General features: G+C 39.8%; 1 protein-coding gene across 6 annotated transcripts in view; it reads left to right on the plus strand.

Moving 5' to 3' along the window:
• Positions 1-24,691, plus strand: part of PDGFD (platelet derived growth factor D) — a 144,756-nt gene that overhangs the window by 78,855 nt on the left and 41,210 nt on the right. For 2 of the 6 annotated variants that reach the window (XM_040544144.1, XM_040544147.1), the window contains exons 2-4: positions 5,417-5,621; positions 9,698-9,878; positions 10,544-10,585. In XM_040544144.1, the coding sequence (XP_040400078.1) occupies positions 5,417-5,621; positions 9,698-9,878; positions 10,544-10,585 (428 nt within the window). The remainder of the gene's footprint in view (positions 1-5,416; positions 5,622-9,697; positions 9,879-10,543; positions 10,586-24,691) is intronic. The other 4 variants (XM_040544146.1, XM_040544149.1, XM_040544145.1 and 1 more) reach the window with 3 other exon arrangements.

Here is a 24,691-nt window from a genome sequence, read left to right on the forward strand (position 1 = left end):
TACAGTTTTATATCTTCCCAACAAGCTGTGACCAGTTATGAAATACACTATTTCGACCATGAAGTCTGTCATCTTTTTCTCTGATTTACGCAGAACCTTATGGATAACAAATAAAGTTTCTCCTTATTGCAGGAGGGTGGAGGAATTAAAAAAAAAAAAAAAAGCCAATGAATATCTGAACAGGCTGCCATAAATACAGCTTGTTTGGCATGCTTGTCCCCAAGATTAAATGATTTGTGGCCTGGATTCAAAAATGTTTTACTGTTCTTTGCTTCTCACTCAGAGGATTCAGCTATTTAGATCAGGCTAATTTTCAACTGAGGGAACTGAAGAGCTATTATTCTCCCCGAAGGTTATCTCCTTTGTTTAAAAACTGGTGGCAAACCATTGACCACTGTATTTGTTTCAAAGACGGCAGCAGTGGGGGAGGAGAGTTCTATCTGGAAAACTCCCACATGCAAACTCCCAAGGTTATTTCCTGAAATAAAACAAATAGTTTCACAAGTGATGAAATGAACTTCACATGGTTTCCAGCAACTTTCTCCCGAACTGTAACAGAGGATGAGCTCATCAGGTTATGCTCCATGGGATTTAAGAGGGTATACTTCTTGTCATAAAGCATGTCAGAATGTAGTATCTTTTCAGCTTCTACCACTATGTCAAAGTTTATTGATGTTGGCCAACTTCTACAAGTACATGTACAAGGGGAAGAAAGACAGAAGCAAACTTATGCACAGAAAAATGCCTTTACTAGTGAGGCTAAAACTCCAGAAACCTTAGAAAAGTGGGACTAAATATTCCAGATTATTGGTTAGGCCCTTAGACAAGGTCATTCTCTGAATTCTTCTCCTTTCTGAAGCAATTGGCACTTACAGACTCTCTTTGCTCAACGAATATCCAAGAACAGATGGCAGATTAGCTATTAGCAAGCAGTAATTGCATTTTGGTTTTATTTTGATTTTAAGTGAAGGAACTCATTGTCTATTGAGCGATGATAATAAAACCAGACTTCTTTCTGTATCAGGTATGTCAGGACTGGGAGCAGGTTCAACAATAGCATGTAGATACATTGTGAAAGCTTACTAGGAAATGCAGACATCCAGAGCAAACGCAGGATGAAACTGGGGTTTCCAGATCTTGCTGCTCATGCAGCATGACATTAGGAGAGCATGCCCTAGCTGGAAAGGAGAATCACTGGATGTGCTGGGCACTCATGCTGGGGACAGTTTTCAGACAATCCCTGTCTTCAGAGTATTGGGCTGGACTTCCCCCTGTGTATCATGCTCAGCTGATCTCCATGCAGGTGGAGGGAGGCAAACACATCTGAAAATGCATCTTCTATAAGCAATGGGAGCTCCTCTAACCCGGAAGGCTGTAGTGTAGACCAGTAAGTTTAAAAATATTAGTTGGGCAAGAATTAAGGGAATAAAAGATAGGTTAGTCCAGAAAAGTAAAATATAGATAAAGTTGTTTTGCAGTCAGTTCAGCCTCTGCAAGGAATTGCTTTACTGCAAAGAATGTCTCCCAGCTTCCATCTCACTCATCTTTCTTATGAAATAGGCTCCCTCCCCCATGTGTAAGGATGTCTTTCTAGCTCCTGCCATCTAGAATATCCTCCTCATGCGTATTGCTTAAACGGACTCTGTTTTTTGCCTTATGACTAAACGCTTTCTTTTATTCATTGTGAAATGATTTTATATGCTTTTTAGTAAATGTGACAGGTAGTGTATTACCCACTGTCATCTTTTATTTAGTACCATAAAGCATTAAGGAATACAGTTACTACATGGCATTCAGGACACTGTATAATACTGCATTGTATTGCATTACAGCTTGGGACAGTTCTGTGCCTTGAAAGACGCACTCTCTTTTCCTTTGCCTACATCTTTTTCCAAGTTTTATTTTTTTTTTTCTGACTTTCCCCATGTCCAGTATCTGATTTCCATGAGTTCCCCCGGTGTATCTGATGAGGACAATGTTTGAAATGCTTGTCTGCTTGGAATGGTCTTGTTATTTCAGTCTCATGTCTTAGCTCCTACAAGAAATACAGGAGTTGCTTACATCTCCTCAAGCTGTTTCCCAGATACTTGACAGTTTGTGAGGGGCCAACCTCCAGAGACTGAATTTGGGTTGACCATGTTCCCAAGTCTATTTAAACCAGTTAATTCTGGAAAACTGCACAGAAAATCCTATTAGAAAACTGTAGATCCATTCCTGGCTGCACTACTTCAGACCGTAAATTAGCACATGGGGACAGAGGTAAGAGGGAATCAAACTGTTTGAAAGCTCTTGAAGAGTCTACTCCAGTGTCAAGTGAAGGCTCTGAGTGGCTTTGCATTTCATCCCTTGTGAAGGATTATAGAAACAGCATTTGTGTCCATTATTGTCAAACAGATTTTCTTTCTGTGTGGAAAAGCCATACCTTCATCCTGTTATATTTTTATTGAGAATTCTCCTCCCATTCTTCCCTCTAGCCTTTCCTTATAATGAGTTACTCTATAATTGCTGTATTTGCTATGATAGAGATAAGTTACTGTGCTTTGATTTTATAAGCTTTTCAATGTGCTGCTTTATTTCTCAATTTACCTGTTCAACTTGGATAATGCAGAGCTGTGGATGCAGCAATGCAGATCAGGCATTGCTCTGATCTAGTCAGCAGGGGCTGAGCACCCCAATCTGTTGGATTCAGAGTTTTAGTTAGATGAAAAACTGACAGAGCATGTCTCCTTGGGGAACAAGAACATTGGTAACATGCTTTTGCTACTGGTGTGCTGAGTAACATGCACAGATTTTTTTTGTTTGGGGTACATATACAAGCCCATCTGTGCTCCTATCTGGCTGGGAAGGGGAACCTTTCTGTGAGAAATATGAACCACATTGAATCCCCCAACGAAATGTGTGGTTATAGTGGGAAAATTGCAAGAATTTGCTGCCCAAGGGAAAAAAAATACTCTCAGGTATAGGAGGAATTTGCCATGTTTTAATACAGTAACCTTTGTTCTGACTTAGGGCATGGTTGCTTCATTCAAAAGTGCAGAATTTGCTTTCAACAAAACTATTTTATTTTTATCCATTTTCCTGGACATTTTGGACTCTATAAATATCCTCTGTCCTCTTGGGTGAGTGTACTGGGTGTTCTCAGAGTCCAAAGTTGCTCACTATTTCTGAAGGAACTCAGTAGGGTTGGCTGGACATTTTGTTTCTTTCCAGATTAGGGAAAAAGAAAAAAGAAAAAAAAGAAAAAAGTTTTTTTGTTGTTGGTTGGTTTCTTTTTTTGGTGTTGTTGTTGTTACAGAAAATATATATATATATATATATGTAAAACAAACTTGTGTATAGATGCTCCTGATGAAAATTACAACAAAACTCATTTGCAGGTGGTCTTTATTTTCATTGAATTTTCAGTTTCCCAGTGCAAAATCACTTGGTCAAAACAGAACAAAACAAACAAAACTTTGTGAACCATGCAGTCAAGGCTGTATTTGCTTAGAAGGGATGGCTCAGGGTATGAAAACATTTCATCTTGAATGAAAGCATCTTAAAAAGATGTCACAAATAGATCTTTGGAGATTTTTACAAGAAACACAGACTTTTATCTTCTAAGTTTCAGGTTGCTTGGAAGCAAGAATTATTACCTTGTCAGAAGGGTACAATGAACCATTGACACACATCCACACTGCTTACAGGTTTGTGCAAGGAGGTATTTACAGCCAGGAACCAGTGAAAAGCCACCTGAAAAGTAAATTCACTTACCATGAATTTTGCAACATTTCTCTGGGTTTCTGTTTTCCATGAGTATTTAACTAACAAAGAAATTTATTTGCTTAGGTTTTTTGTTTGTTTGTTTGGGGGGGGGGGGGGGCGGGGAGGGATATTCAGTGTATTTTTGAGTCTTGGTTCTGAAATTAAGTAGAGTGGTTTGGGGGGGAGAATTCCTCAATAGCCAAAGTCAGGAGAAGGCATTGGTTTTACATTTAGGCTGCCTGCAGTTGAGGTTGACCAAATCTTCAGCACAGAACTGGGGCTGATGTTCAGTTTAAGATCAGGACACCAGAGCTCAGATGTTTACATGAAAGCTAGTGCCCATGTTCCCATTAGTTAACATTTGTTCAATGCAGTTGGGTAACTGAGTGAAGACCTATCAGAGTGTAAGTCCCTCTGACTATGTTGAGGAGGATCTCAGCTTGCTGACACACAGGTGGCTCTCTGAGAGAGCACAGCTCCACAGGACTCTGTATGAGACTGATAGATGTGTTGCTGGACCTCTCCATCCTCATGGAGATCAGGAAGGAAATCATACGATATCGTAAATGGTGTTAGAAATCTGTGAGTAATTGAGCTGGGCTCAATTACTCAAGACCTCCACGCATCATATGGGGAGTGTAGATAGTCATTTCACATGTGGAGGCTCAGATTCAAATATCTTGACTGGAAACTGCATGTTGCCTTGAAGCCATCTGATCTTTGAAATTTCACCACACTAAAATTTTCAGTGCACAAAAATCTAGTTGTTTGCCATTTGTCAGTGCTGGGAGCCAAATCCCGCTATTGGTAACAGCTGGACAATGCAAGTACATGGCGCAACTGAGAGGACATTTTGACTTTTAGGGAGCTGGGTCTTGACACAGTTCCCATTATCCTTGGAGTAAGGGATTTACAGCAGCTGAGGTTTTACCTCAGTACAAGCAAACTTTAGGAACAATTGAGTATTTGTTCAGGCAAAGTTGTGAAATTTTAATTAAGTAAGAGCTCGGTTGTTTGTCTTGAAGTTACTCAGTATGGTGGTGGGTGAGCCAGCTTCCTGTTTCTGTTCTGTCGTTGTAAGTGTGGAGTACCTACTTGTATTCATGGTCCTCTGACACCAGAAGAATCACACCGTAAGAAGACTGTCAGAATGTGACCTAACACATGCTTCTGAGAGGAAATACTTAAGCACAATAAACAAACTTCCAATCACTCTTTCCTTGTTATTGCTGTTTTGCTCAGAGAGCATCTCTCCCCAGAGCATCAAATTTGTGAAGCAGGGATGTTTGCCTTTTTACTTCGCTCTGTCTTACTTGATTATTCTCATGTTTGCAACTTTTATTAAAGTTCAAATTCTGTTTTAAAACTGAAATAGCGAGACGGGAGTTATATAATCAATATTGATGTAAAAGTAATGATATATTTATCATAAAATAAAGACTGTGTACAATTGAGTATTGTTGTTCTTATTGTTTAATGGGGGTTGAATTAAGAGAATGTACATTGTGCTTCCTATTTAATAATGAATGCTCCTAGTTTCAACTTTAAAAAGTCTTAAGAAGTCATAGACTTTAAATGCAAATAATTTGTTCTGTTTTATAAATTGTTGTGTTTTTTGCCTTCCTGTAACTGGAACAACATACTAATTTCTACAAGTTGTGACTACTAACAGAGAGCAATCACCTCACAGACTTGTACCGAAAAGAAGAGACCATCAGCGTGGCAGGGAACGGCTGCATCCACAGTCCTCGCTTCCCAAGCAGTTACCCCAGGAACCTCCTGCTGACGTGGCGGCTCCACTCCCCGGAGAGCACCAGGATCCAGCTGGCCTTTGACAATCAGTTTGGACTGGAAGAGCCTGAAAATGAAATCTGCAGGTGAGTGGCAAGCTGTCTTGTGTGGAATATTGCAAATAGCTCCTTACTATGACCTTCTAGCTTAACGGCGTGGACATTGGCATGAGACCACAAACCAAAACCTGAGTAACCCTGGCCCTGCTTCAAGCCCCAGGCTTCCAGGAGTTCCTTCCAACATGCCTTGGTCTTCGAGTTTATCATAAACTGAGCTACCCTAGACTTGAAGCAGTTTTGGCAGGCTTTTATCCTTCTATAACATTCCAGGTACAATGCACTTGTACACTCAAATCCAGCTACCTAACAGCTCAGGAACTACTTTAACAGGATTTTGTCCTCTATCAGCTCTGTCATGTTTCAGCCAGGCAAAAACATCTTTTTCAGTAGGTGTAAGGCACTGGGAGGAGTGCATGAGTAGGTATGTGTATGTATTGGGGTGTGAGGGACAAATACAAATGCATTGAAAAATATAATGATGTTCTTCAAATTATTTGTTTATCTTTAATGTTATTCTTCACTGGCACAGTTTCTGTTAAAACCTTTAAATGTAGGCCCACAAATGTCAGTATACTCTGCACAGTAATATATCTAATAGGGTATACTGTACCGTATTGCAGTTCCTTTGTTTTTTAATTTTAGGCCAAAATGGCCATAAGCTCGGTTGATCTGGCTGATTAACCCAGGCGGATAAACTGCTATGCAACAGCAGAGCACAAAGCTGAATCTCGCCAGCATTCGCTAAAATGCTATAAATACAATTTTTTGGTTTGTTTATATTTCCTTTGTTCAACTATGTGGTCTGTGAGGGACAGCAGGCTCAAGATTGCCGTGTGCTCCAAAAGCCAGATTGCTGTGATGCAGCTTACATCAAAAGCTCAAGTCTCAGCTTCCAGCTCTCTGCCTGATCATGCTGTTACTTACGCCTTATCTATGCAGAGAACTCAGTTGTTAGGATTTCTGCACACCCAGACCCTGCTTATCTTATCTTCTTTGTCAATTAATTTGCATTTATAGGACTTGGTAGCTCTGCAGTTTTACAGGGTGGATTTTCTTTGTGTGTTTCTGCTTTGTTGATTTTCTGCGTTACCAATAGAGAGAATCATTTCTGCAGGTTTGTTTTCCATTTAGCAATAAAGGAATGCAGACTGAAGCTGGCTCTCCTCTCCTGCGCATTTATTGTCTTGGCAGCTTCTGCTCTGCTCGGGTGCTGTTGGTCTGAGATCAGCAGCACAGTAATAAGTTACCTCCTAGCACCTCGAACACTTTTGCAGATTGAAAGCCTAATGCATACAGAAGCAGCCTGTTAATATTTACATAGTGGATAAACTGTGGCTGACCTTAAATCATTGCAACTTTGAAACAGAGGGCTAATTTACCATGGAAAAAGATGAAATATTTTCTTTCAAGAGTCATTAAAGCTGGTGGCACAGTGAGGGGAAGTCAAGCCATTATTGGAACTCTGGACTTTGACCATCTTGGAAGACGTTCTGCCTGCTTTTCCTAGAGAAGCTAATTTAGGATGCAGAGAGAAGCAAAGACCTTCCGTAATCCATATGACTATAGAAGCTGGAGAAATATCACATTCTTTTCAGAAATAGAGCTTTCCCTGGAGTTACTGGAACAGTTTTATTTGCCTAGTATTACTTCCAGAGCGAGGAATTTCTCAGAGAGACAGCTTGTAATGGCTTTAAGCCTGTCCATTTCTGTATGCATAGCTAGATTTTTTGTTAATGCTTGATATGTTTTTCAAAACTAGTTTTTTTCTTCAACTTTAGTCCCCGACAATCCCTCCAGTGCTGCTTTAGAGAGACAGCAAGGCATGTTTTTAATTGAAATGAATGCTTTGAGTAGAGCATGTGCTTGAATGCTGTGCGTATTGGACAAGTAATTCAGGGTCTCTACACCTTAGATTCCTTTTGTACTTGCTTTTGACTTTATGATTTTTTCCAGAAAGTTCCTAGTGTTTTCTTTCAATTTTTCATTAATGCTAATTATTGTAATTTGCATACTGTTAAGGCTGAACTGATTGAAATTCATTCAGGCTGAGGAATGAAAAGGTACATTTTAGCAGAGCTGTTTCAGAGGGGGAAATATTTCAGGTTTTGCAGATCTTTCTAGAAGTGCTGTTAGCATTTCCACAGGTAATTGATAAAGGGTGATTCTAAAAAGCAATTAAGTTACCCAGCCTCTGAGGCTCTGTGGATGCACAGAAACAACAGAAATTATACCTACTTCCATGGTTTTTGCAGCCAAGTCTTTGCTGTTGAAAGCAGAGAAACTTACTTAGAAGAGCTTTGACCCATTTTTGCTAGCAGCTGCTCTGGCTCCTGGCCTTAGGAAGTGGAGGCCAATCAGGGCAATTTTCACAAAAGCCTACAAGGTTTTATTCAATCCCCTACTGAAAACCACACAACATCTTGTGTTACGAAATGTATTCACTGGATGCTGCTGGAGGAGCCAATCTGTTTGGCACAGGGCCTCAGGGAAGGTGGCAGGGCAAGAGGCCGGGCCTGCAGGGCCCTGGGGCAGGAGTTAACACCATGGGCTTTGGGCATCCTAAATGTCCTTGAGCTGACATCACCTCAAAGCATGGCCCCAGCTGTGCCTACCAGCTCAGCAAAGAGGCTGTTGTGCTGCCCAGGGGCAGTAGAGGACGTTTGCATGGGCGGTGGGGGAGTTCTTCTGGGGTACCACATCCATCCCCACCAGACAGCAGGGGCCTGGGCAGAGGATGGTGGAGAGAGGCCAAGACAAATTTACCTCAGTCTTGAACTAAACTTTCTAATGTCACAAAAAATGTTTGCTTCAGCAGGGTTTGGGCAGATGTAGTGATTCAGTTTTGGTGAATCTGTTATTTTCTGTCCTGTGTAATTTGGGGGTTGTGAATGTAAAAGCAGCAGGGCTGATATTCTCAAGCTGCATCATGCTTGGATTTTTTTCACATGGGCTCTCAGCAGAAAAAGGAAAGCAGGTCTGTTATTTACAGAGCTATTCAACTCCCACAAGTGGGGAGAGAGGCAGGCACTTGGTCCGCAGACCCGGGGGATGGGGAGCTCTTTGATACCACATTTCTGCTAAGAGTCATTTAACGATATTAAACTCCCTCTTTGGAAAGAGCACATGCTTTGGCAATAAAAGCCTTTCCTGAGTGAAGACCTCCAAAGTTTTAAGGCTTAGCCGTGCTGTGGGGATGGCAGCTCTCCCTGTCTCCCCTTGCCTGCGCTCGGCCTGCCCACCTTGTCATCACCTCTCCCTTGCTGGCTGCAATGTGTGGGGCCTAATTCTGGCTCCACGGATATTGAGGGACTGTTTTTCTCACAGATGCAGTGAAATCAGGACTCTGTTCTTTTTCTTCTTTTTCTCCAGCTCAATAAATGAGCTCAATAAATGACCCAAGCACGTGAACAAGCAGGCAGCGGTAGCAAATACCATCACCGTGTCCTCCCATCCCTGGGGTTTGGTGTTTCCTGCTCCTGGCAGAGCCATCTTTGGGCTGAGGAGCACCAGGGCTGTACCTGGCCAGGGTGTGATGTAGCGGGAGCATCTTTCACCTCCAAGGAAGGTCCTAAAAATCACCTTTCAGCAGCATGCACTATCCTGTGTGCCCCCAGCATCTTCGTTTTCTCCTGGCTCCTGCCGCAGCACAGTAGACGGGAGCCAGCGGCTGCTGCTGCAGGGAGTTCAGGGACCACCAGCAAGCTCACAAATGCTTGCAGCTGCTCAGCTCAAGCAGCCTGCCTTAAATAATATTTTATCAGATCTCTAAATTATTTATCCACCACGTGAAGCACAATGCGTGTATTTACTGTGTATCAAGCAGGTCTAAATGCCTCACATCACTATTTCAACATTGTATAGAATACTGTCTGCCATGCTCCAGGAGTACCAGAAGTAGCCATTGGAGCACTCAGGCAGTAGCTTGCAGCTTAGTATGTTTCGTGCTAAGTGGGCATGTACACCATTTGTAATATTTATCCTGATGCTTTGCAGTGGAGAATGGGGGCCAGTTGTCTATGCATCTCCAGCTGCGCTTCTGTCTATTTGCAGCCACTTTCTGTAACCAGAGCCAGCAAAAATTAATCCTTCAAACTGGTTCCCAGGTATGACTTTGTGGAAGTGGAAGATTTATCAGAGACCAGCACGGTTATACGAGGACGGTGGTGTGGGCACAAGGAAGTACCTCCAAGAATAACATCAAGAACAAATCAGATAAAGATAACCTTCAAATCCGATGACTACTTTGTGGCTAAACCCGGATTCAAGATTTGTTACTCCCTTGTGGTAAGTCATCTCACCGTATAATGGATGTAAGACAGATTGTAGTGTAAAAGAGTATCAGTACTTGAAGACTGGGTGGTGTAGCTAACTGTATTAGATCAAAAGACTAATTGACTAGAAGTATTTTCATTCCAGCAACTACATTAATACATCTCAAAGTAGTTTTGACATTCTGTCATTAAATATAAAATAAAGTCAAGTCCAGGCCAAGATTTACACTAATAACATGTTTCAGAAGCACTAACACTTTCTGCACTGAGGCTGCACTGCCAGTGCCTTGACAGATGCTGCAGAAATAGCAAAGAAATGGCTGCTCCTTTTTTTGTGTTCATTTGAGGTCAAATAAAAATACCTTCAGGGGTTATTGCTGTGATTCTGAGTTAGATGCAGAGCACTTTATTCTACATGCAATAAAATTCCACATGCAAGACACAGTGTGCTAATGCTCAGGCTGTATTTTTAACCATGTATAAACATATAAACACACCTGTTTGTATATGCAGTAGCATTACCAGTGTATCATGTACAGTTTCAATGAGATGAAAACATTTAATTTTTTGTTGTTGTTGTCTTTAGAGAACAGGAATGCTTATTACTTTAAGTAGGTTTTGATACAAATATGTATTCCCTGTATTGTCGTGATTAATATTATAATGCTTTTGGTGCAGTGTAGCTCGAAAGAGGCAGATTTTGCAAACACTCAGGAAATGGTAAGCAGTAATTTATTATACTGTCATCATTATATTTTCATATCCATCGCAATTCTTATTCCCTTTTGTTAGTCCACTGTTACTTAACAAGAGTAAGAAAGCTTGAAATAGCAGTCACGTTAATGCTGTAACAGGACTCACTGTTTGAGTCATTCCACTTCAACCTCTCGGCTTTGCATGCATGTATGCCTATGTATGCTAAAAGAATCCATAAACAGCGCATTGTCAAGATAAGTATAAAACCATAAAGATTGTGCTCCTTTGCATTTAAATTGGTAGGCTTCTAGTGGAGTAAAGCATTGCACTGTGAGTAAATCCTGAGCTCTAATTTACTCTAATTTGAGGGTAATCTTCAAAGACTAAAATTTAGGTGGAACATTGTATGAAGGACCACTGGGCATAAAAAAGACAGTGAAGCAGCCTCTCTTTAGCCTGCTTGTATTTCAGTGCAACTACAAGAACTCTGGTGCTTTAGCAACCTTGATTCCAGATGACGTACAGCTAGTCTGATAGCATTAGACTTTCCAACAATGAATGTTATCACTCAGAACACAGGACTCTCTGCACTAGAAAGCTCAAAAAAGCTTCTCTATTTATCTAATTTCAACACTATAAGTAAACAGTAAATATTATACTCTAGCAAATCGATTCACAAGAATACTCTCTAAGTGCACCCTCTGAAAGAAATACTAATTAATTTTTTTTTTTTCTCAGAGAGAACTGTGCTGGTGATTAGCAGCATTCTTACATCTCAGTGAGATGGGGGATGATACATAGCTAGATAGTTTTCAGATTACAAATGGTCCAATCTAAAACTGTGTGATTAATATTCAGCATATTCAGCCCTTATCCAACAGTCCCCCCAGCCGTTCTGAGCTTGGTTCACAGAGATATGCTGAGCACTGCTGACCCCTGAAGGTTGAACTCATTGTGCTTTTGTAGGTGGCAAAGCAGGGAGCATTAACGAAGCATGCAAAACCATATGGTATTTTGCATCAGACAAAATGAAAGACCTTTACACTGCTTTTTTTCTTTCCCTTATAACCTTCTGCATGACAAGGCTACTTCTGGGGGCTTACCTGGAAAACTGTGTGCAAGATATGTGTAAACGTTTAACTCCCTTGTTTTTTTCTTATATGTGGAGTTGGTATCTGCATGGCAGTTATTTATTTGTATACCCAAATCTGGTTGATAATTTTCAAAAAAAAAAAAAAAAAAATTTGAAGCAAGCAATTTGGAGTGTTCACTTGAGTTTATTGATCAGCTGCATCTTCGAAGCTTGATGCCAGAATGACTGGACAAATTTCTCCCTGCTCTCCATGCAGCCAAACAACATTGCAGCATTGCTCTTTAGTCTTCTTGTTTATGAATCTTCAAGGAAGTCAGTTAACTTCACTTCATTTGATGCAGATCAAGTTTTTACTTAGTTCAGCACTCTGCATGAGGCACAAATGACGCACCACTGAGCTTAGCAGAGACATACTTCATTATCTTCGTGTACTTGTGTTTTTGCATTAACTTCACATTTCAGTACCATTTAGAGAAACAAAAAGGGATTTATTTATTTATTTATTTTTATAGAATGCATAAATTACACTTGTATCCATGAAAATCACATTTGCCCTTGTAAAACTAGGCATGCAACGTAAGCAACCTATGTAAGATGAAGGGGCTCAGGGTGGTGGGATTAGAATTCAAAGTGGCTCTGGAAGAAAAGACTGAAGAGATGCAAGGGTGATCTTAAACAGGACAGTTTTGAAAGCCATATGGATATATGAGAGTAATTAACTGCCTAAATATAAGATAAGTGACAATGGGCAAGGGAGCAGAGCTGTGAAGGAAAAACAAAACAAAACAACAACAACAACAACAAAAATAGTCTGAGCATCTAAACACAGCATTTAGCAGTTTTTGCTTGCCAAGGCTGGTTCCCTTCACATTTTCCATTTACTCTACCTCTCTCCACATCCTCTGCCCATCTCTGCCTCTGCTGTCTCCTCTGTGGGTCTAAGGGGCTAGGAAGGCTGAAGGGGGAGCAGCAAGGGTGGTTTTGGAGGGAAGTGGGGAGATCCAATGTGCTGGTGTTGCTGGTCCTTGATACGCTCTTTTCCAAGTCATACAACTCCCTGGGGGTGGGAGCTCCAGGGTGGAGCTGACTCCAGGAGCTTATTTTGCGAGCTCCACCCACCCCAAGTTGAACAACTCAGAAGTGTCCAGTCACAGCTAGAAGAAGACAGTCATACTCTGGTGGTCTGTGATGGTGCGGAAGCAGGTAAGTATGCATAGCTGGCAGCTCATGTCTTGGGATATTTCACAACCAAAGCCTCTAGTTGTAGCTGTGCACTTTGTTGAAATAACCTGAGTATCCACATGGAGAAATGTCTCCCTTGAACATCTTTAAAAATTGTCTTTTCCTTCAAACTTCACAGACCTAAAGCAAAAAAGGTCTGGACCAAGCCCAGGATGGCTATTAGGCAGGAACCTCACTTAGTTGCAAATTTGTTTGAAATTCTTCCCTGACATTATTACTTAAAGTGCTTGTTTCTCAAACAAATATATTTCATTTTTCTTCATTGTGTTGCCTTAGAAATATTAGTTTATGGTATACAAGGCACTGAGGTATTCCAATCTTTTTTCTTTTTTTTTTTTTTTTCTCAAACTTGATATAATTTCTTACTCCAAGGGCATAGTATTTCACAACAAATGCTCTGTGTGAAATAGAGGAAGACAAGTTACCTTTGGTTACTTACACAGCTGCTAACAGGGAGGTAAGCATTGTCAGGAGACAGGGCCCTGGGTTGCACACCTTAAAGGAGGTGATGAGAATTTTCCATATCTTCACAAATGTAAAATTTCATTCCACCATTGGTTTCAGTGCAGTTACCTCAACTGAGGAATCTTGCTTCTAGCAAGTCGGTATTCAGTAATTACTAAGAATACAACATCAATTATTTTGAGATGTAGGAATGTAAATTAAATTACGGTATTGCACATGGAAATAATCTTTGCTTGTTTGAAGTCATTTTATACAATCTCCCTTTTCCTTCTGAAGTGAAATTCTTCCAATGTCGTCTCTCTGAAAGGGAATGTTAACAAGACTGGACCCCGCATTTTACAAATACATTAGAAGGGACATTTACTAGAATAATCTAGGAACTCATTCAGCAACACACTCGAACAGTAAAGGTGAATGTTTTGAATTAAAATTCCCAACTCTGCATCTAATTTCATTTTAATGAGACAACTGGAAAATGTTGGATTCCGTTTGCTAATTAGAACCATTATTATAAGTTTATTGTACGAGCATATATTTGTTATACTTTTATAACAGTAAATTGCTATTGCCTTACTAATCCTTTCGTTAATCTTAAATGAAGTCCATGTTTGGGAACTTTGACTTAAATCATTGTTGGAAACAAGGGCCCCAGGAAAACTTGTAACATATATGTGTACAAACATACATATATACAAAGTTATAAGGTTAAAAAATATATATTTACATACACATTTTTGCATATATATACATACATATGTAAACGTGCATATCTGCTTTTATTTTTCTTTTCTTTTTAGTGTAATTCATTAATAGGAAACATCACATGACATTAATAACAATCCTTGCTTATTTGGGAATTATAAATCAAAACTGATATACATGTAGTGTTAAACAGAAGAACAGAAGCACTGGGATAAATTTAGCATCAAAATGTGTATCAATGTGTTAGATTCTAAGTAATTTTTGCTTGTTTGTAACAACATTTCTTGAATGATAAAGACTTCAAGAAATGAATGGAAAGGAGAGAACTTTGGGTTTTGATCCATAGTGGAATTTTACAAAGAAATGGCTTTCCACTAAACATCCAGGCTACACTTCATCATTTATGATCAAAGAGCACTGGTCACAGAGTGGGGTAAGACACGACAGGCAGACTAATAAAATGTAATTGTTTTCTCATGCAAAAAATGTTGACCGATTCAAACACTACGTTTAAACTGTTGGATACTTGGATAATGCCAAATATTCAAAGCACAATCAGAGAATTAAAATGTACAGAATTAAAACTGATTGTGATGCTCATGCAAAGACAGTCATTCTGTATTAAGTGACTGGCTCCTCCTTTTTAGCAGATTTGTTTGCATAAATAATGCAGCATCAGGCAGCATTTTTTAAAATGTAAATAAGTAAACTTCCTTGTAAGAGTTAATACGATAGCAAAAAGATTCAGTCACCAGATTCATGAGGACCATAAAGGATGATTAATTCTTTATCACCGTCCACAGGACTGAATCCAGCCCAGAAGCTGCAGGAGCCTTTGCTGCTGTGATTCTGTTTTAGCTCATCACTTGTTTCACAGAATAGACATTTCATTTCTGTCTCCAAGACAAAATATTCTGCCTGAAAACCCGTAAAATATATCCAATGTGACAACAGGCATGATAATGATGCATGAACATCTTCCCTGCTTTTAGATAATCCACAGAAGGAATCCTGGTAAATTGCTGGGGGTACAAAGGAGAAGAATGGGGTGTGGAGGGGGAATGTCTTGGTTAATAAATTGATTGAACGTGAAATAGATCTCACAGTGAAGAAGCCAGAATTTACACATGTGGAAGCTTTATCAGTTGTTCTACTACTCTTTCTCTGATTTAAATTTTGATTTCCTGTCCAAACTAGACAGCAAAAAAAACAAAAATTTATAAATACCATCAATGTGCAAAACTCATAACAGTTTATATGAGAAAACTTCTATTTTCTTAAGTTCTTTCAGAAAACTGTTTCTGTGCCTTGCTTAAGGCATATTATCCTCATAAAATTAACAGCCGGAGTTTCATATTTCAGGACAGAAGTAATTAATTCCTTTCTAATTAGATAAAACTTGCCCCAAATCTTTAACATTCCTTTCACAATTTTACATCAGTAGAGGATCTATCTATGTACTTCTTCTTTAATTTGGAAGGTGTTACAGTGTTCTAAAAAGCAGCATAAAATGGGAAATATTAAAAGGAGAGGTTGTGCCTCAGTGCATCTTGAGACATGAACATCTCAGAATAATTTCATATGAGAAGAAGCAATACTTTCCATTTAATGAAGATTCCCAAGTACCTAGCAAGCCTCACTCTGCTGCTTAATTCATCTCACAGACCTAACCTGTCCTTCAGCAGGGTTTGATGAAGAAAGGAAGCAGTGTGCAGGAACGTTCCAGTTCTCCTAGTACTCAGAGCAGAATAAAAGGTAGTGAAGGTTACAAAAGAAGCAACACTGGAAGTCAGATAGCTCAACGAAAAGGATGCTGACATACCTGGGTTGATAAGGCACGTCTGGACAGACACTTTCACAGCAGCATTGTCTGCTCCAGGGGCAGCTAATTAAGTTCCTAATTAAAAGATTCATTCCAACATTTGCATCTAGGAAACACATACAGCCAAAGAGGTAAGTCCACAGAGAGAGAGAGGGCAGCAAAAATGTCAAAAGGCAGTAGTCAGAGAGGCAGAAGACCCAAACAAGCAGATTCTTGAAAGTTTAAGAACAAATAAAAAATCTGGATGACTGACAATATCAAACTAAGCAGTTACATCATGAAAGATAAGCGAGAAGAAACCTTCCGTCTTTACCAGGAAGATATCCAAGTGTCACTTGCTCATTACAGCAAGATTAAAGCAGTTTCAGCTGGACTGAAGAAGGGAGAATGGAAATTAAGGAAGCACTTATAACAAGGGAATCAAGGGGATTTGTGAAATCAGATGAGTTGTGGCATGATGTGGAGAGAAGGACTAAAACGTAAACCCAATATAGCATGAAGTAGGAAAGACTGAGTCTAGAAAACAAAGCAAAAATAGGGCAATTCCAGTACATCAGCTTCTTTTAGCAAAACCTGACTGTGAAGTTTAGGATTAGTAGGCCTGGATTTGGGGACGTATCAAAGGTGAAAAGAGTCAGCCAGAAGCATGGGTGAGAAATTCAATTACAGCCAGGGAAATACAAACCTTCTGGCAAGGAAGATACCAAAATGAGAAGTGAGGCCCAGTAAGTACACAGAAGTTACTGGAATCTTTCAGACTTCAACTGATAAGACAATTGTTTTAATCAGAAAACAAAATAGACCTTAGCGTCTGTGTTTTCCCAGCTGCAAGCATGTGTGCCTGGCAGTTTTGTTGTTTGAACTGCATGGTGGAGAACTGGCCATTTGTTCTTCTCTGTCTCTGAATTGTTGACAGCTCAGTTAAAATGTGGCTCCCTTGCAGGATGTTGTCATCAATCTGTCTTAACATAACAGCAATCCTGTCGATGTCCAATTCCTGCTGAAAATGCTACATCTTTAATCAAATGATGTGTTATACACTGTTTGAAAATTCACCAAACTTGTGGCCATGGTCAAGGACAAGAAAATGTAGCACTTTACAACTTCAAAGGATTACACAAACGCAAGCATGTTATTTTCAAACCCAGTATCCTGTCCCAAATAATAGACTTTAACAAGACTTTAAAGGCATTGCTTATTTAGAACAGCTTTAGGTTTTGAAGAATTGCATTTCCTGTCAGCAGTACTTAACTGTTTTAAGAATTCCTGAGGAAGTTAGTGACCCAAAGAGGAAATTCCTACTTTTCTAAGGTAAGTTAGAGATACAAAGATGAGAACAGAAAAAGACTAACGTGCAGTACAAGGTGGTACTATGTTGTACAAGAAAAAAAAAAAAGTTTATTTTTGTGGTAGTTATCAAAAGCCTTATTCAGCATCAACTTGATTTCTTGGAAAATATTACAGAAGCAAACTGAAAGATGAAAATTGCAAGAAGCACACAACCATGTTAGTAGTGAGATTAAACAACTACATAGCGTGTAAGAATAAAGAATAAGGGCAGCAGGTTTGTTGCAGTTGTTGGCAGTTTTCTGACACCAACAGAATGGCGACTTTGTTTTTTATTAAATGAATGAAGTGAACCTGTTACATAGCTGTGGGCCATGATCTTGCTAGTGTAGTTGGCCAAGTGCAAGAACACATGAAGACTCATGATGGTTGTCTGTCCCATCTCAGCCTACATGTCCATGCTGCTTCCCAGTTCATAATCAGTTTATAGCCCTAACATAGCTGTGGAAGTTAAAAACAAAACAAAAACAAACAAACAATAAGAAAGCTAATCTTTTCCTTGCTTTTCAAATGTCAGTTAGGGTCAAGCAATTCCTGTTAAATAAACCTATGGAGGAACACAAATACAAATTGATTTCCAGTGAGAGAGAGTTCATGATTTACTGGTCAGTGGCAAAACTGTGCTATTGGACAAGTAGGAAATGAAACTCATCCCGAAACTTATTGGAAAGATCCTAAATAACTATTGACAATGAGAGAAATAAATCAATGATTCCTTACTGTCTGGAATACTTGTGAATGAGTGGCAGATAAAAAAAATGTATGGAGGATATTCAAAACATTTTTGTACTAAAACAGTTCTGGGCAAATCAATTAGTTTTCAAAAGGATTTATGGTTCCTGGCTTGCCAGACTTAAAATCAGTCATATTATCTACACCATATGTTGGAAAGGTTTTTCAGGGTGTCCATAAAACAATATTCTTAATCAACAATAAGCATGTATAGCTAGCAGAAAGCTAGGAATGCTCCAGCATTGAAAACTGTAATGCATAAAATGAAAGGGTAAATTTACTGTGCCATGGAAGAGGGTAAAGGCCATCCTGTTCCCTGTCCTGGCTTCCTGTGTCTGTGTAACCAAACAGAAAATATCAATAGCTTGGACTTGATGTTTCAATACTGTAATAGGAACAGACCCATTCTAGTCTCAGTGCAGCTTCTGCTGGAAGACATCGAGTCTTCTAGGAAAGACCTTGCAGATAAAGTCCATTGTAGAGCTGACCATTAGGAGGGCACTACAAGGACAGATAGGAAATATATTAGCAAATTGATGTGCCACGGATATCCTGTCAGTGGACCTCTCTGTGTCTACGCTAAGGAGGAAGGTTAAATCCAGTTGTTATCCCACATTTACCCCAAACCACATCTCAGTGTGTATGAACATGAGGTGACTTTACACTATCAAACTTTTTTAATAGCACTAATTAAGCTGTCCATCACATTAGCTGTTTGGTTGAAAAATAGCACTTGTTGAGGACTTGAGGACATAATGCTGGCTCTGCAAATCCATATTCTGCCCTTTAACTCTGCTTTAGCAACAGGTGAAGAATGTTAGCATGTGGAATTACAATAACATATTAAGAGCTTACCTTTTATTTTCTTTGGTAACACTGTATGAAGGGTTTTTTATAGAAATCTAATTCTAGATGACAAATTTGTAGGGAGAACAGAGATGTCATGTTTGATTCTGTAAAGAGGTTGATTAGGCACTAAGCTTCTGTAGCAACGCTGCAAAGAGGTGTTAAGTAACTCCTGGTGCATTGGTGTGGCAAGGCTTGTCCATCCTTCCACCGTGGCTGCAAGGGAAGAGGGAATGGCCTTTTCTTCCAGACCTTGTTTCCTACTGAGTAGTCTCTGCTCTGCTTTTGCACAAAAGGTAAAGGTGCAGTTTAACTTCAGTGTGGGCTGATTGTGGTGGAGAATGGGAAGTTAGTCTGCTTTTAGGTTTTTCTTCTGACTGAGTTCCAGAGAAAGTGACTGGTGAATTGAAATGTGCTAGACCTCCAACCTACACTGAAGAACCTGTGAAAACCCTTCACAGCAAGTGTTGGTTGCAGTTGTCTTTTAAATCAAAACAAGAACTGCATGTCTTCACAGTCTCGTAGAGGTGGGTTCCTAGGCTCAACTTCATGTTTTGTATTACACCAATTTTATTTATTCAACCATGTGTCAATGTTATCTTACAAAGCCTGGCAGCCCAATCCTGCTCTTGTACTGTTCTAGCCCAAGCTTGCATTGCAGGGTCTGTTTCAAGCTTAGAACAGTTCACGTTTTTGTCATTCTTGGCAAGCCAGGGGAAACAATGCATTGTGTATAATGCGTGTTTAATTGCTTACAGAATAAATCTTTGCCTTGTTTGTTGCAACAGCTGTAACCACTGGAAAATACTTACAACGCTGGATCAAATGATAATTCATTTGTTTTAAGGTTTCCAAGCCTACATTTAGTGGGGGCTGGAGGCTTTTTTTATTATTATTATTCAGTATGTGTAATGCAGCAAAATATACAATCTGAGGGTTTAAAGATATGAAGTCATTCAGCCCATTTTTCTCTAAGGACAAGATTTTTCTGCTTTGTAAATGTACTGGTTGTTCATCTGGTACCATTTTTAAATATAACAAGAATAGGAGCATACCTCTTGGGAGATTAAACCATAGACTAATAAATCACTGTCAGAAAGACATTTTTTTTCTTTCATAATCAGTTTTAATTTCCCCTCTTTTAGTGCAATACCATTGAATGCAATTACATTCCTTCCTAATTTTTGATAAAGAAGTCTGTTCTCTTTGTCGTGGGTGTCTATCTGCTTCAGATCTTTGTAGAGTGCTTTCACACTTCCTTGTTTATTGCTTAGTCAAGCAATAAAGTCCATACTTAGCTTTTAATCTTTCCCCAAAAATTCAGGCAATGCATTTCCCACAGAAGTTTTTTGAAGTTCTTTTCAAAACTCCCCCACAGTTTCTCAGCTTTTTATAATGTCTCTGTGGTAGTGAAGGGAACTGAATCTGGAGGATCGTGTTACCAGGTTTGTGTAGGAGGATAGTGTCACCTGCCAAGGTACCGTGCTTAGGCAGGGCTATATGACAGTGGCTTGGTTGCCCTAACTCTGGGAACGTGTCTTTTAACACATTTTCCTCTGTCAGCACAGTCTGTCTCTGAGCTCCCAAGTTTCCTAGGTGCCTCCTTCCACTCAGCATGTAATTAGGAAGACATTAGGGTACATTTTTCGAGGGTGAACTTTCCCCTTGCTGGGTCAGGATAGTATTTATGACTTTTCCATGCCCTCACAAAGATGGCCATGCCCATTTCTGCCTTGCCAGCAGGCTTGAATACAGCCTCCTGCCCTCAGGGAGGGCATGAGCCTCACAGCTGCAGCTCTGGGCCAGGCTCCACAGAAGCTGCCTGCCCCGATGCCTCAGGCTGCCTTCTCACAGCCTCAGGTTTTCCCACCTGCAACACAGACACAGCAATCCTTTGTGAAATGCCATGAGATTAACTTCTACAAGATGCTACAGAGGCACCTTGTGTTGTTCCTGTTTGCAGTCTGGGATTCTGTACCAGTTAGGTGAGCTGCATTGCCAAATGGAGATTGCTAAACAAAGGGGTTTGTCAGCTACACTGTTTTATCTGGATGTTCATGTTTGTGTGTGTGTGTGTGCCAGTCTTACCTGAGATACCCTCTAGTTTAAGAAATTGTATGACTACAAAATGGAGAACAGCAGTTCCAGCTTCCAAACAAGGAAGATGAAAGAGCAAACCTCAGCCTCAGAGCATGACAGGACACCAAGCTTTTTACTTCTAGCAGATGGTTTTGCATCTGGGAAAAGGCTGGTCTGGTAGCTATTCTCATCCCTCTCCTCCTTGGGATGCATCATAACCAGAGCTCTTGTGATCTCTACACTTCCTTTTAACAATTTTTAGTCTTAATCTGACTCTGCAATTCCAGGCACAGGTCATTGGAAAAGGTCCTTTCCCCATGCTGGAGAAGGCTGTGTGCTTGCAAACCTGCACTGTTCTTTGCACATTGCTTCTAGCTTAAATGACCTTCATGCTCGGCACCATATTTCCAAAGACAGTCGTGGCACTGTATAAATCTGATTTGGATTTTTTATGCGTACATCTTTATTAAATTTACAGCCTTCTGTTTTGCTCTGAGCACTTTATAAAGTCCATGCATGTCTTCATAGTAATACAGATGACAGATATATCACAGAGTGTTTCTGTTTGTCCCTTACACATGTGCATTCACACTCACCTTTTATTGGTTGCAGGGTTCTTGTCACTTTAAACTTGATAGGATAAATCTTACAAGAAAATTTGGGGCTAAATGACACTGCTACGTAAAATAAACCCCTGCCTGGTGCTGAACTCTGTGCTACTGAATGAAACATCTCCTCAAACCAAGTGCCTAGGTTGTTATCATAGTTCTTTGCCTACAAGCCCATCTGTCTTTCAACCCATGCATTTCTATCCAAGCTAAACTGACTTTGGACATACATGCCATGCCGAAGGTCTATCCTATTTCCTGTCTTTTGTAATACCATGGAAAATGCTGTTTGGGGTTGATTATTTGTTTTGTTTTATTTTGTTTCTTCTTTACTGGTTTGATGACCAGTCAATGCCTAATTAGAGAAGATCTGACCAGTAACTGCACAGGGCCAGATTTTGCAACTCCTGTGCACCACTGGAAACAAAAAATATTTTTTAGATCTGTGGAATTTTTGTATCTTGTTACCAGGTCATTTCAGCAGAATCAAGTAACATCCAGCTTTTATGTGAACCTTGACAACAGGTTTTTTTTTTTTTTTTTTTCATTTTAATTGCTTTTGTTTGAGAATTTTTTTTAAATACACAGTTTGATGTTTTGTGGAAGGCAAAACTTATTTTCCAGGTCCCCTTCTGTTCTTAAGTTGCAGAAGCCTTTTTTTTTTTTTTTTTTTTTTTTATACTTCCAATCTTGGCAGCTATGTAAATGCTTATTTTCAATCAGCATTTATACCCTGATGTATTTCTTAGGTGATGTACAGTAAAAAACATTCTGTAATGAAAGTTTCCTTCAACTATAGAAATCAGGCCACATATTTTCTCATTGCGTGTTCTTGATACTGTGCACCATTGAAGTCTACCCATAAGTCATATAATGAAGCATAAATACAAGCTCTTGCAGGATCTGACTCTTTATATGTAGGATCAGACTCTCTAGTAAAGAAGTCTATGTATCCCACATTGTCAGCAAAGTGATGTACTAGTAAATTAAAAATGCTAGGTGTGAGCCAAAGCATAGACACAAGGTTGTTTGCAGTCTCCCATTTTTAGCATGGTGAGTTTGAGAGCTAGCATGGACCCTGGGCCATTTCCAATATGCAGTTTGCAGTTGCCACTCTGTTTTGCAGAGTCATCGTTATGTCCTTGGACATGAATCATACCACACCTTACTGATCTCTTTCTCATTTCATGTACTAATGTAGATGTCTGAAAGTTCTTACATGGAGATTGGTCTTTTCTTTCATTCTTTCATTTTGCCTTCACTGTGAGTGACATTTCATGGCATCCGTGAGCCATGGGGGTCCAGTGTTTGAAGACCCATGGGTAATTTTAAAAGATAATCTTATCTTTGAAAAAAACATATATAAAGAACAAACAAACCCTTAAAAGTGGGAAAATGGTCTGAACAGAATCAGGCTGCAAAGCAGGGTAAAACAACAAGCTTTGGACCACAAATATTTTTCTCACTCTGAGGTCTGGCTGAGAATCTTGAAATCAAAAAGTGTTCTGAAGAACCCAGTTGCAGTGAGGACAGGTAGTCTGACCACCCCGTGTGGATTGAGTTACATGCTAAAGAGGCTGCTAATGATGGAAATGCACTGCTGAAAGCTTTGCTTTCTCTAGAAGTATATAGAAATTGGAAATGCTCTGCAGGTATTGGTATCTACACCAAGCAGATATCAATTGCTGTTTTTACAGATGAGGTAAATTTTTTTCACCTGTCTGGAAATGACATTCTCATTTCAAAATGTGCCTCATAGTATATGTCTGAGGTCCTGCCCATTAGGCACACATGAAGAAAACAAGGTTTTCCGTGCTTTTCTTATGATCTTGATTAGCAGAGTCTGGATATATTAGTCACATTCTCATTCAGGCTTCCCCCCCCACCCCCCCACCTTTTCTGCATAGGCATTATTTTATGCAGAAGATGTAGCATTATTAAATTCCGATGGAAAAAATAAATAATAAAAACAAAGAGCAGTCAGGACAAATAATATAAGTAAGCAGAAAATAGGACACTCCACTTCCTTTATATATAATTTATCTCCTTCACAAATATGTGAAAGTAAACACCCTGCTTTGCCACCTTAGCAGCAACCTTATCCACTGGCATTGCTAGCTCAGTGCTGCTTGGGGCACATTTTCCAGGTGCGTTAAGAAATAGATTAAAAACAGAGAAAATGCTTGTGATGCCAGCAGGTGACATCTGGAGGTTTACAAAGATGCTTATCTTCTGGTGGAACAGTAGCTGTTCAGGAGGGTTTGTCATCCTGAAGAATAGAAAGATGGATGGGAGAGCTGTATTAAAATCAGCAATGAAAGCTCAACAGATGTTAGTTTGGGAAAGACTCATGCTTTCTGAACCACAGATCAAAGTTTTCTGGTGGAGTGTACGAGAGCACTCTCACAGTGTTTTCTTCTTGCAAGCCTGCATTGCTGAAGGAGGTGGAGAGCCCAAAAACCTGGCCTGCTCAGACCAGCACTGCAAGGCCATGATGACATGGGCTTGGTGCCACCTTAGTGTCTTCAGAGATAGGGTATGAAGCTATCTCTTGCAATTTTCATTGATAGTGATGTCACAGAATGGTTAAAACAAATGGATTGTGCCTGTTATGTGGAGAATACGTATCTTCAGTTTCTAGTGAAGTCACCTGCACCCACAGACCTTACGCTCTTCAGAGCACAGCCCTGGCTGCCCCCATGGAAGGTGGTGAAGTGGTGCAGGTGTTCACACACAGCCCCAGCAGCAAGGAGAGGATCTACCTCTGTCCCGGGACCCCTGGGAGGCTGTGATTTGTTTTTGTTGGTTTTGGGAGACCCTCCTCCCCATGCCCTCAGCAATATCCCTGTGCATGCGCGCAGGTAGAAGTTGCCTTGCATGCCATGCCACCGCATTGCTTGCAGATTAGTTTCATATTTTTCGCCTTTTCTAAGCACAGTCTCTTGGCACTAGCTCCTTTCTGAGTCTGTCTGTGCCATCAAATAGAGTTTCTGGTTTGGACCTTTTTTCCATTTACATTCTTCTAAATGAAAGCTTATTTTTCTTTCCTGCCTCTGCTTCTGACCTCTTGTAGTCCCAGCATATTTCTTTGTATTAAATGATGTCTAAAACTTCTAATTTATTTTTTTTCCAAATTCTAATGTTTTTTTTCAGCTTCAATTTCTGTGACATTTTATAGGTCATTAGTATTAAAC

This window comes from Cygnus olor, chromosome 1 (assembly GCF_009769625.2).
Source record: "Cygnus olor isolate bCygOlo1 chromosome 1, bCygOlo1.pri.v2, whole genome shotgun sequence".
Lineage (NCBI taxonomy): Eukaryota > Metazoa > Chordata > Aves > Anseriformes > Anatidae > Cygnus > Cygnus olor.